This window comes from Girardinichthys multiradiatus, chromosome 22 (genome assembly GCF_021462225.1).
Source record: "Girardinichthys multiradiatus isolate DD_20200921_A chromosome 22, DD_fGirMul_XY1, whole genome shotgun sequence".
NCBI classification, from domain to species: domain Eukaryota; kingdom Metazoa; phylum Chordata; class Actinopteri; order Cyprinodontiformes; family Goodeidae; genus Girardinichthys; species Girardinichthys multiradiatus.
The window spans coordinates 41,948,391-41,961,672 of NC_061814.1; the positions used below are offsets into that span (position 1 = coordinate 41,948,391).

The window sequence follows — 13,282 nt, forward strand, 5'->3', positions numbered from 1 at the left end:
AATATTTGGTTTGATTCAACTTTCAGACACCGTGGCGCTAGGGAGTAATGTCTTAAAATATTTACCAATGAAGAAGACTTTCCGCGAATGGTTTCGTCCATTCAGACCCCGCCCCTTCTATGCTGGAACCCGCGCTTGATCAAAGATCGTTTATACTCAGACAGAGCATTATATCATCACAAGAAGGACGGCTCATACTTATAAAAAGCAAAAATTAAAATTTACCAAACATTTACCAAAAAGTAAAAAGTAAAATTCACTGAACTTTGAGGGGTTGAATCTTAGAGATTGAGAAAAAATGTAAACTTATCGTTTTTATGTCTGTTAAAAAAATACAGCAGCTTGACATTTACTGTCCTCTGGGGTTTTGAGTCAGAGTAAGAGGTTGTATTGTTTTTATTTTCGCTGTGCTTCAGTGTAAGCGCTTTATCATGTGGAAGTCCTACCATGTAATAATTTTATAATGATTTCAGAGTAGTTTGGTTTCCTCAGTCACATGTAAGTTTATACACAGCTGTTGAGGTGCTTCAAACAAACATGGCGGGTGTTATCCGGAGGCTCGATGAGACTGTTGTCAACAGGATCGCAGCGGGAGAAGTTATCCAGCGTCCGGCCAACGCAGTAAAAGAAATGATGGAAAACTGGTATCTGGATACATTTGTGATGATAAAAGTACTTGGTTTTGCGGTCTTTAATAACCAGAAGACTGGCTGCGAAGTTAAAGAAAAGATATGAGCCGTTACTGTTTCCATAACAACGTCTACACGCGCTGCTGCTCGGTAAGTCAGTTTAACACGTGGTCTGTCTCTGAAATGCTCCAGTTTGGACGCCAAGGCCACCAACATCCAGGTGACGGTGAAGGACGGAGGCCTGAAGCTCCTTCAGATCCAGGACAACGGCACAGGGATCAGGGTGAGTGACAGTGGTGTCCTCCTTCCTGCTGGAGCAGTGGCGGTTCTAGCATGAATGGTACCCTGGGCGACTCTCTGGGCCCCCTACTACCTATTATTTATAGCCCTTGAACATTTCCGCAGTTTTTTTTACTTTACAACCGCACAGCTTAACATACACTAATGATACACAGCTTCTAGAATCAGCTTTATTGCCAAGTTTGTGCACACAAACACAGAATCTTACTCCGGTACACCGTGGTGATTTTCTTTTTTTGTTTTCAATAGAATTGGGGACAATTTGTGTACACATATACACAGATTTTAACCAAATAAAGACATGAAGAGTGTGGTTTACATTTTTATTCAGCTCCTCTGGTTTAATACTTCGTTAAACCACCCTTTGCTGTAATCCGTTAGTATTTTGTGGAATGTATCTAACAGGTTGCACATCAAGAGACTGAAATTTTAGCCAGTTAGTCAAATTAGATGGAGATCCGATTAGCAGTTTTCTAGTCTTGCCACAGATTCCCAGTTGAGTTTTGGTCTGGACTTTGACTCTGTCTTATGCTTCCCCTCAGTTTTATCCCTGATTTAAAAAAAAAAAATCCGAATGCATGCCACACTTTTCAGATTCCTATTTGTAGACAAAAAAATCAGCCATATCACAAACCACCACTGATTTGTATTAATATTTTCTATTGGAACATAAAGGACGTTTTAACAAAGATAAATGATCACTAACTAAACCTTCATTTCTCACCACAGAAGGAAGACATGGAGATTGTTTGTGAGAGGTTTACCACCAGCAAACTCCAGACCTTTGAGGACCTTTCAGCTATTGCAACCTATGGATTCAGAGGAGAGGTGAGACCCTGATTTATGGAACCATGTCAGTCTTCAGGCTGAATGGTAGCCCTGATACACATGTTATGTCTGTGCTCGTTCCTGCAGGCTCTTGCCAGTATTAGCCATGTGGCTCATGTGACCATAACAACCAAGACAGCTGATGCAAAGTGTGCTTACAGGTATCGTGCCTTGCGGGTATTCATCAACATTGTCACAGTGCCACATCACAGCCCAAACTGTAATGTGTTATTGGGCTTTACGGAGCAACATAAAGTAGTGCATCATTTTCAAATGGAAGGAAATGGAGATGTGGTTTTCTTAAATGGTTTGTAAATAAAAAGTTCATACAAGAATGGTGTACATCTGTGTTTAGCCCTCTTTACTCTGTTACGCCTGAATAAACTCAGATAGTCCACCATGTGGTTCCTAGAAGTCTGGATGTGTGTGGATCCCTGCCTGCGTTTTTTTAGGTCCCACATTAAAACCCGACCCACAGTAGAAAGATCTGCTACTAATTCAATGATTCACACTTTTTAGATTTTAAAATAGTTTGTTAGAATGGAGAAAAAGGGACGGAAAACTGGAATTTTAAATCTAAAATGTTTATGCAGGAACCCTGCCATCAGTGTGTGCTTTCATGTCAGTATAATTAGTAGTAAACTGCTCCAACCAATATGAATGAACTTGGACTTTTTTCCACGGAATGGGTATAAAATTCTATCTCTAGAAGTGCAAAACTGGTAGAAAATACCCCCAAAGATCTCCAGCTGTAAATGAAAGGCGGTTCTACAAAGTCCTGACTCGGCGGTGCTGAATACAATGGCACGCCACACTTTTCAGAGTTTTATTTCTAAAAAATGCAAAATGTTCAGATCTGAGAGTTTAGTCCTGTGTTGATCATCTGTTGGTGTTGTGCAGAGCCAGCTACAGCGATGGCAAACTAAAAGGCCCTCCCAAGCCCTGTGCCGGTAACCAGGGGACCCAGATCCTCGTGAGTTCCTGTTTGGAGCACATCAGCCGACACAAAGTGAACTGTTTGGGTTCTGCTCAACCGTTCCTGATGTCATCTACAGGTGGAGGATCTTTTCTATAACGTGTCCACCAGGAGGAAAGCTCTGAAGAGCCCAGGAGACGAGTACTCTAGGATTGTGGAGGTGGTCAGCAGGTTTGGACTCAACCCTTCGGTCTCATTATTTCACTTTTGAACAAATGTTTAGAATCTCTCCTGTTATGTATCTTTACAGGTACGCTATACACAATTCAGGAAAAAGTTTCTCAGTCAAAAAGGTGAAACCTTCTTTTAGTTTAGCTTTAAAAAGAAATCAGCTGCAGATATTCTAAGCTAAATATCTACTGATTATTTTTCTTTTGACAGCAAGGAGAGACGGTGGCGGATGTGAGGACGCTTCCTAACGCGTCGGTCGTGGATAACATCCGCAGCGTTTTCGGCAACGCAGTCAGCAGGTAGCTTTTGTCCCTTCGTGAACTCTGGGGTCACATGACCCTCCTCTCGACTCACCGCTCCACCGGCTCTGTGGTGTGTTCCCAGGGAGCTGATCGAAGTCGGCTGCGAAGATCAGAAGCTCGCGTTCACGATGAAAGGCTACATCTCCAATGCCAACTACTCTGTGAAGAAATGCATCCTGGTCCTGTTCATCAACCGTACGTTACTGCAGTAAAGCCTGTGATGGTTCCTCCTGCCCAGCTCTCTTTAGTTGTGCTCTGTGCTCCTGCAGATCGTCTGGTGGAGTCGAGTTCTTTGAAGAAAGCAGTTGAGACGGTTTATGCTGCGTACCTTCCCAAGAACACGCACCCCTTCCTGTACCTCAGGTAACTTCCTGGGGATTTCTCTGTTTTAGTTGTTAGGTCCAGTTACAGCAGCATCAGTGTTTATTTATCAGGTCCAGATGTGTGAAAACCTCCAAATAAATTCAGCCTTGAGCAAATTTATAATAAATCCAGCCTTTAATCTGAGAACAATTATTCAGTTTAATAAACATAGTTTTTTACATGAATTATTGGCACCCTGCTGTTAACACATTTCACCAATAAGACAACATGTTTTCTGGCACTCTCAGTAGGTACCCCAGCCCACAGCATCACAGGTCCTCAACTGTACTAAAACGTGGTTATGAGGTGTTTTTTTTTTTTTTTCATATATTCATCCAAACCTGGACGGGTTGTTGCTGAATTTGAGTTTGTCTTTCTGTCTTGGATTTGACCTTGTCCTTATTGTTGGTGATGTTAGGAGACCTGTTTATTGCCCAGATAAACCTCTGGTAACAGTTTTTAACTCTTATCGATTCTGTTCATCTGATGCAGTCTGTGTTTGGTTCCACTCATGAAAAGGTCTTAGATCTTGTGTCCAGTTTTGGTTTACATGTGTCTAACCTGAGAATTTATGACAATAATGTCTGACCATATGCCTGTAACATTTGAGACTCGCTGATGCTGCAGTTAAAACCGGCGCTCCTGTTCGGAGCTGTTGGATTATTAACCCCTCCACGGCCAGCCAGGTCTTGGAGGTTTTTCGCCAGCTCTGCCCACCTGAGTCAACGGATGCCGAGGAGCTTAGTTCTTGGCTGCACTCATCCTATCAAACTGTACTGGACACTGTGGCTCCCTTAAAGACCAAACAGCCCAGAGCTAAACCTGAACCTTGGTTTAAACCTGAACCTGGCTTTAATGACGGGACTCCAGCTGTCAGACAGGAATGTTGCAGAGCAGAACGCTGGTGGAGAACAGGCAAGCTGCAGGTGTCCCTTCAGATTTTCAGACTGTTGGCGTAGTTACCAGGACAGTTAAAGGGAACACTTCTCTAACTTGATTTTATCTCACCACCCTTGTGTGCTTTTTAGTACCACTGACTCTTTTCTTGATGCTCCACAGGCTGCTGGTTTTGAAGCCTTTACTTTATTGTGCAATAATTTTCCGTAGTTTCCTCGATAAGGTAACCTCCATACTGGCTATCACCTTACGCCCACACTCTGACCCCTCCGTGTGTGTTCCTTGCTCTGCTCTTTTTAATCAGTTTGAGCCTGAGACTGTGTCAATTTTAGAACACGTTGCCCAGATAAAGCTCACTGGTTCTTCATGTGATGCTCTTCCACCACGCTTTTTTTTTTTTTACAGAGGATTTTCCTTGTTTTAAGCACTTGGTTCTTGCCCTTTTCAACAGCAGTCTGTCACCTGCTGCAGTTCCTGCTAATTTTAAGCATGCTGTGGTGCAGCCCGTTAAAGAAACCTGGCCTTGATCCGACTGTTTTGGGGAATTTTAGGCCCATCTCTGAGCTTCTCCTATTATCATAAATCTTGGAGAAAACCGTTTATTCACAGTTAAAATCCTTACTTGATGAATAAAATATCCTGGATGTATTTCAGTCCGGTTTTCTGGTGACTCTGTGATCCTGGTTCTGCTGGACCTAACCGCTGCTTTCGATACTGTGGATCGTAGCATTTTATTGTCCCGCTTACAGCACCAAGTAGGCATTGGTGGAGCTGCTCTGAAGTGGCTTAGGTCTTATCTGGCAGACAGAACATTTTCCATAAGCGTTGAAGGGTTTGAATCATCTTCTGCTCCTCTGTCACGTGGGGTCCCCCAGGGCTCGATTTTAGGGCCTTTGCTCTTTTCTCTGTACCTCCTTCCTCTGGGGTCTATTTTTAGAAAATACGGCATCTCCTTCCATTGTTATGCTGATGGTTGTCAAATCTATGTGCCTTTTAAGGCGATGTTAGAGTTTTCTTAAAGTTACTTACGTCTCCTTACAGGAACATAGGAAGAAAATATGTAATCTGCTTATTAAATGCCTTATTAGAAGTTTTATTGCTGGACACACACTAGATTAGGTTTCATCACACCCACTGACCACAAGGCTCAGTCCAGTTAAAGCTGCTCCAGGCTGACACATAAACTTACTGATACACTGAGGTTTGTACTCGGTCTCATGTAACAAAGCGGAGCCTTGAGTATATAATGATGTTTGTTCCTTTGTTCAGGGTTTCACCTTCTTCATCCATGTGAGGAGTAGGACTGGGCCCGGGTATCGTGGTTGTGTTATTTTTCTGCTTTTCTACATAAAATATTCCACATTTAATTAGAGTTGTAGTGTGTCATTTATAGTTTAAGGGTAAATAGAATCTCTTCTCCTGGAAAAAAGGACTAGAGAAACCAAAGTGGAACGGTTACGGCGAGGTGATTCCTGGTCCACTAAAACTATTTGTTCCTGTCTTCAGGATATTAAAGCTTGGATGGCCTTAAATTTCCTTAATTCTAATGAAAACAAACTGAGGTGCTGGTCTCTGGACCTAGTGGAGCATGTCAGACCGCTCCTGTTAATTTAGACTGCCTGGTAATGTATGCTAAGTCATGTTACAAACCTGGGTTGTAAGATGATTGATAGTCAAATAAGGGCCACAGTTAAGTCTAGTTTTTACCATTTAAGGAAAATAGCAAATGTAAAATCTATTCTTTCAAGGCAACAGCTGGAAACGGTAATCTATGCCTTCATTCCATCGCGCCTGGATTGTCATTCATCAGCCATTCCTCACACACACGTCTGGCTGGTTCAACACACAGCTGCACCTTTAAAAGGGAGCACATTACCCCTGTTCTGGCTGCCTGTGTACTTTAGAGTCCACTTTAAAGTCCTTCTGTTTGCTTTTAAGGTTTTACGCAGCCCAGCCCCGCCTTATTTAACCGAGCTTCTTCACCACTACGCTCCGCTCGGTGGCTTAGGTCCACTGGCCAGCTGCTTCCGGTCATTCCCAGTTCAAGTGGAAGTTTAGAGGGGATAGGGCCTTCTCTAGTGGGGCCCCTAGGTTATGTAATGCCTTACGTTTGCACATCTGAAAGGCCCTATTCGACGGTCTGTTTTTAAAACTCGTCTAAAACCTTATTGTTACTCGTTGGCCTTTGACCCCATTGAGGCTTGATTTTACTCAACTTTTTTTCTAGGTTTTGATTTGATCTGTTTTATTGTTTGGTTTTTACTGTGTTTGTATTAAAGTTTTAACGCAAGGCAAGTTTATTTATATATATTTATATATATATATAGCACATTTCAGTAGCAAGACTATTCAAAGTGCTGTACATAAATAAGAGACATAATAGGAAATAAAGGTAATTAAATTATTAACAAACACAAATAATTTAAGAGAATAAAAATTAATAATTAAAATAATAAGATGATAAAATGACATAGAATAAAAACTGAATGCTAAAATGGTTGATAAGAAAATGAAAGGAAAGTTGGACTGAGAACTTGACTAATAATGCTTAGATGGCATAGTCAAAGGCCACTCTAAACAAATACGTTTTTAATCTTGATTTTCTGGGAGTTTATTCCAGATTAGTGGAGCATAAGAACTAAAAGCTGCTTCTCCATGTCTGGTTCTGGTTCTGCAGAGTAGATTTGTAATGTATTTTGGTGCTAAGCCATTCAGTGATTTATAGACTAACAGAAGTATTTTAAAGTCTATTCTCTGAGCTACAGGGAGCCAGTGTAGGGACTTCAGAACCGGGCCGATGTGCTCCACTTTCTTAGTTCTAGTGAGGACGCGGGCAGCAGCGTTCTGGATCAACTGCAGCTGTCTGATCCACTTTTTAGGCAGACCTGTGAAGACACCGTTGCAGTAATCAGTTCTACTAAAGATGAACGCATGAATTAGTTTTTCAAGGTCCTGCTGAGACATTAGTCCTTTAATAACTTTAGTCCATTATTTACATAGTTGTGTGTTTAGCCTTGTTATTTTTATCTTATTTATCCCTGATGTTCAGCCCTTTGTTCCAGCTGCTGTTAAAGTGCTTTAGAAATACAGTTGATGATGATGATGACCATGAGTTGTGGTTAAAGTCCCAGCAGAGTGTAGAAGCTCTCCAGATATGACGACAGGACAGAAAAGGTTTTCTGTCTTGCCTCCCAAACAAACAGCCTGCATGTAGAGACATCCGATGTTTGTCACGGAGACTCCAAGATGCTGCGGCTCTCTGGCAGTGAGAACCTTTAACCTCACTCTGCATGAAGGCGGGATAAACCTGGGTTCTGGTCCAGTCTTGTTCATCACCGTTCTGGTTGTTTTAAACTTTTTATGTGTGAATTGTATGTTCTCATGTTTTCCTCATGTTGAATAGTGCATAAAAGAAACAGGCTGCAGCGTGACGTCATGTCATCAAGAATTACAATTTAAAAATCAAACAAAACTGAATATTACAAATGGAAAATGATGAGATCATCGCTTAATGTGGGATTGTTTTTCCTGCCTGAATAAAGGTTGGATTTTTCAAGATTATGCTTCAGATTAATTTACTTTACAGTTTTTCCACATCTTCACCAGGTTTCCAGTAAATACAGAGGATGCTGTAAATTCATCTGATGCTCTCTGATCTCCACAGCTTGGAAATCGCTCCACAGAACATAGATGTGAATGTTCACCCAACAAAACATGAAGTGCATTTCCTGCACGAGGACAGCGTGATCGAGAGCGTCCAGAAACACATCGAGAGCAAACTCCTGGGCTCCAACTCCTCTCGCACATATTTCACTCAGGTGTGATCCGACTGCACCGATGTCTCTCTGACTACTCCGTCTTTCAGCTCTTCCACAGATTGCTTCAGCGTCTTTTTCTCTGTTTCCAGACGTTGCTACCAGGGTTGCCCGTTTCCGGTGGAACTGAAGTAAAAGCCTCCAGCTCCACCGCTGAGTCTGCCGAGCGCGTCTACGCCCACCAGATGGTGAGGACCGACTGCCGCGCCCAGAAACTGGACGCCTTCCTGCAGCCGAAAGAAAGGCCACCCCCTGACCCAGAGACGGCCGGTCCCAGTGGGGTTCAGACGACGACCGGAACCGCTCGGCTGGACTGTGTGGAGATGGACGACGCAGACATGCTGGAGGCTGTGCCTGTGCAGGAAGCACAGGTGGCAGAAGGTGAAGAGGAATGCAGCGTCACTGCTGAGGATGTTCACAGGTAACTTGCAGCTTTAAAAAGTTCCTATCTTGGAAAGTCTGGAATGTAATTTGATAATTTTCCAAGTCTGGATAAATCTAGAGTAAAGAAAACAGAGTGCGGAAAAACGATGTAGTTTTTAGACTTCATTCTTCATTCCATTACCTGAAATCAGAAAATCGGGACATTTTACACTGATTTCTTCTTGGGTTACATCATTTTTCTTTAATTGTGCTCAAACATCCAGCTGATGGAGAACCTACAGACAAACTTTAGTGGCTCTGACCACTGAGGAGCATCCTGAGAAGCAGGAGAAATATTAGATTACATTTGGTAAATTACCACACGGCTGACATGGAAGCCAGCTTCAGTGCTGCCCAGTGGCACAGTGGTTAGCACTGTTGCCTTGCAGCAAGAAGGTCCTGGGTTCGACTCCTTTCTGCATGGAGTTTGCATGTTCCCCCCGTGCATGCGTGGGTTCTCTCCGGGTACTCCGGCTTCCTCCCACAGTCCAAAAACATGACTAATTGGTTAACTGGTCTCTAAATTGCCCTTAGGTGTGAATGGGTGTTGTTTGTCCTGTGTGTTGCCCTGCGATGGACTGGCGACCTGTCCAGGGTGAACCCCACCTCTTGCCCGTAGACCGCTGGAGATGGGCACCAGCTCCCCGCCGCCCTGTACGGAAGAAGCAGGTATAGACAATGGATGGATATATCGGCATTAACGGCTGTATCAGCTGATGTTAGTCATTTTGGTATCTGTCGGATATTAACACGCAGTGTTTGTTTCTATCTTGTTGCTGTTTGTGTCTCTGGAGGGAGGGGGCTGGCCATGTGGTCTTTGTTTGGTCATGTGATAATGATGCAGCAGAGGATTAACTGAAGCAGAGAAGCAATGTCAGCAGTGCGGTCATTTTCTCCCGATATCGGCCCACATTTTCAAATCAGTGCATCTATAGAAAAAAGGCACATTTGGAAAAAAAATCCTGAAACGATTTAAAGTTGTTTTGCTCGATGAGGTAAGATGGAAAACTTTTCATCAGTAATCTGAGTACAGTTGTTTTTTCCAAGGCTGCAACATTTTCTGTTCCGGATTTTTCTGGAAAAAGGGAAAAAACCTGACAGGTTTTGATGAGAGCAGCTCAGGGAAGAAGCAAGTCGGATCAGGACGGGTGTTGATGTATAACTGAGCCGAGTGCAGGAGCAAGTCTGAACACCGACCTGCAGAAACTGGGTTGGCTGTGAGGGCAGGAAGGAGAATCCAAAGTTTAATTGTAATCATATCTTTAAAAGGCCGTTGTCGTCCTGTAGGCCACCCGTAGGGTTCATCTGCTGTCAGTATTTATGGGGAAAACGTTTTTCAGCCCAACTCGTTTTAGAGGTTTAACGCAACAGTTTCACCTAAAATCGTGGAACTCTTCTGCCTCCAAGTGGCTAAAATGTTCATGGCATCATGTTGCTTTTAGTTTTACAAAACGTTTGTCACTGATCATCCGTCCTGTGGTGTTTTCTCTGGAGGTTTTCTGCACTTACGCAGGAGTGTTTTTGTTTATTCCTGCGACAGGAAGCGGCCGAGAGAAGAGAACCGGCAGCTTCAAGAGAAGAAGGGGGATGAGGCGCTGACGGCTGCAGCCACGCCCAAGAGAAGGGTGATCAAACTGACCAGCATCAAGGAGCTGAGAGCGGAGGTTACAGAGAACACACATAAAGGTGCCATGTCTGAGTCCTACAGCGTTTTCTAAAGTTTCAGCTCAGGTCTACCAGGCCTGCACAAACAGATCCCTCCTCCTGTCTCGTTCTTCCTACCACTCTGCTCCGGGGCACAAACTCGTTTTACACCACTGCCTGCGTCACGTCCTGCTTTCAGTGCAGGAATAGAAACCCCAATCATCCTGTTGCCATGCCAACACAACTTCATGAAACAAACAGTTCGATGCCCCTGGTTTTGTGAGGATTATACTTCCTCTTTATGAGCTTTCATGGTAAAAAAAAACAAGCTGAATGTTTCGTCAGTCCTAATTTGGGTTTGTTCCTGTATTCTGCAGGTCTACAGGAAATGCTGCAGAAACACTCATTTGTGGGTTGTGTCAATCCACAGTGGACCTTGGTCCAGCATCACACTAAACTGTACCTGCTCAACACCACCAAGCTGAGGTCTGAACGACAGGAAGTACAAGACTGTTCACACATGTAGACGTTTATTCCAGTTTCTCACATCACAACCACAAACTTCAGCTCCTTTTATTGGGATTCTGTGATAGATTTTGTTCTTCAGCCCCTATTACTCTGGTACCTCTAAATGAACCCCAGTGTTACACATTCCTTCAGAGGTCACCTAATTAGTAGAAAGTCGAGCTATGTTTATTTATCGTAAGGACCAAAAACACAGAAGATAGACCTGATATAAGGCTATAAATCAATAGGAATTCACTGTATAAATCAAGGTAACTGCCCAAATATGAGCTCTGCTCAATCTGTCAGTGGAAACTAGTATATCTCCACTGCAAGCCTACAGAGACATGGCCGTCCACCGAACGTGACAGGGTGGGCAAGGAGAGCATTAATTAGAGAAGCAGCCAAGAGCTCCATGGTAACTCTGGAGGAGCTGCAGAAGAAGGTGCTCTGGTCACATGGGAACTTAATTAAGTTTCTTGGACTGCATTTGAAACATGTGATGTGGTGAAAACTAACACTGGGCATCACCCTGATCATACAGTCCCTATGGTGAAACATGGTGGTAGCATCATGCTGTGGAAATGCTTTTCATTATCAGGGACAACGACGCTGGTTCGACTTTAGATGGAGCCAAATCTAGGTCAATTCTGACAGGAAGCTTTGTTAGAGGTTTCAGAAGACTTAAGATTCGCCTTCCAGCAGGACAACGACCCTAAACATGAAGCCAGAGCTACTATGGTTCAGATCAAACCACAGTCTTTTGTTAGAGTGGCCTAGTCAAAGTTCAGACTTAAATCCAATTAAGAATCCGGGGCAAGAAAATGTATGTTCCCAGAAGCTCTTCATCCAATCTGAGTTGGGGCTGATTAGCAAAGAATAATGGCGACACAGCCCCATAGATATGCACCTTTAATTAATCTGAAGCAACACAGTGTTGACTCAGTGGGGCTGAATACAAATGCAAGCCACACTTTTCAGATTTCATTGAGTAAAACCCAACCATTCCACCTCTCTTTGACGCACTACTTTGTGTTGGTTTATTGGAGGAAATCCCAGTAAAACACACCAAGGTCTGTGGTTGTGCTCTGCATGCAGGGCTGATAATCCATCTCACTTGTTTTACTCCATGGTTCTGTTGCAGTCAGGAGCTTTTCTACCAGATTCTCATCTATGACTTTGGAAACTTTGGTGTCCTCAGACTGTCTGTAAGTAGAGTTGCCTCCCACCACGGTTTTAATTCGCTGCACAGTTTCTTTAATGACAAGATTGCGTTGTTTATCAGACACCAACACCTCTTTATGACCTGGCCATGCTGGCTTTGGACTCTGAGGAGAGCGGCTGGACTGAGGAGGATGGGCCGAAGGAGGGCCTGGCTCAGTACATAGTGGACTTCTTGAAGAAGAACGCGGAAATGCTGGAGGACTACTTCTCCTTGGAGATAGATGAGGTCAGACGAGTGAAGCTTGTGTGATTTTAAAGCTTAAAGAATTGTTATGTAACCAGAACTATATTGAACAGGATGGAAACCTAACCGGACTGCCTCTCCTCCTCGACAAATATACGCCTATCATGGAAGGCCTCCCGATGTTCATCCTCCGCCTTGCCACTGAGGTGAGATCACCACGTTTCTTTTCTAAAAAGATCTGTGGAAAAATGTATGGCAGACTGGAGGTTTTCAACGCTGGTGTTGTTCAGGTAAACTGGGACAACGAAAAGGAATGCTTCAGAGACTTCAGCAAGGAGTGCAGCGCCTTCTACTCCATCAGGAAGCAGTACGTCCTGGAGGCCGAGCCAGGGGAGGAACCGGTAAGGAGGTTGAAGCCCACCGGAATAACAACCTGAACTCACAGGTTTTAAATGCGTACGGTCTTCATGTTTCAGGACGCTGACGGGAATTCCTGGCGCTGGAAAGTTGAGCACGTCCTCTTCAAAGCTTTCCGAACTCTCTTCAGTCCTCCGAAAGACTTCAGCGAGGACGGCACCGTGCTGCAGATCGCAAACCTGCCCGACCTCTATAAAGTATTTGAGCGGTGCTGAAGCCGGCCTCCAGAAGGGACCGAAGGCACCACCTGCTGCTGTTTTATACCTGAAACACTTGTTCTGTAAATAAATGTATACCAAACAAGACTGAGAAAGGTTGATTTATTGGTAGAAGTACACATGCACACCCAAAACAGCATTTCCCACAAACCACAAAAAACTGTCTTTTAAAAAGAAGAATTAGATGCAGAAGTTGGAATTTACTGTGAATTTAATCCACACAGACTCAGAATAATACATACAGGCTCAGATATGTATGTACTGTGTAGATGTCGATTTAAGGTAAGCTGAAGAATTTGGAGATAGTCACTATGATGCTACCATAGCAATGCTTGACATCCCCTCCCTCCAAACATCAGCATAATTTGTCCAACAACAGGTTTCATG

At 43.5% G+C, this 13,282-nt stretch overlaps 1 protein-coding gene across 1 annotated transcript; it reads left to right on the forward strand.

Annotated features, from left to right (window-relative positions):
- The first annotated feature begins 236 nt into the window (after nt 1-236).
- Nucleotides 237-12,982, forward strand: mlh1 (mutL homolog 1, colon cancer, nonpolyposis type 2 (E. coli)). Its single transcript, XM_047352574.1, has 19 exons — nt 237-644; nt 822-912; nt 1,659-1,757; nt 1,845-1,918; nt 2,658-2,730; nt 2,813-2,904; nt 2,984-3,026; nt 3,115-3,203; nt 3,289-3,401; nt 3,476-3,569; nt 8,131-8,284; nt 8,374-8,702; nt 10,245-10,390; nt 10,726-10,834; nt 11,997-12,060; nt 12,138-12,302; nt 12,374-12,466; nt 12,551-12,661; nt 12,737-12,982. Exons 1-19 carry the CDS (start codon nt 538-540, stop codon nt 12,890-12,892), a joined length of 2,202 nt encoding a protein of 733 aa, XP_047208530.1. The 5' UTR covers nt 237-537; the 3' UTR covers nt 12,893-12,982.
- The last annotated feature ends 300 nt before the right edge of the window (nt 12,983-13,282 follow it).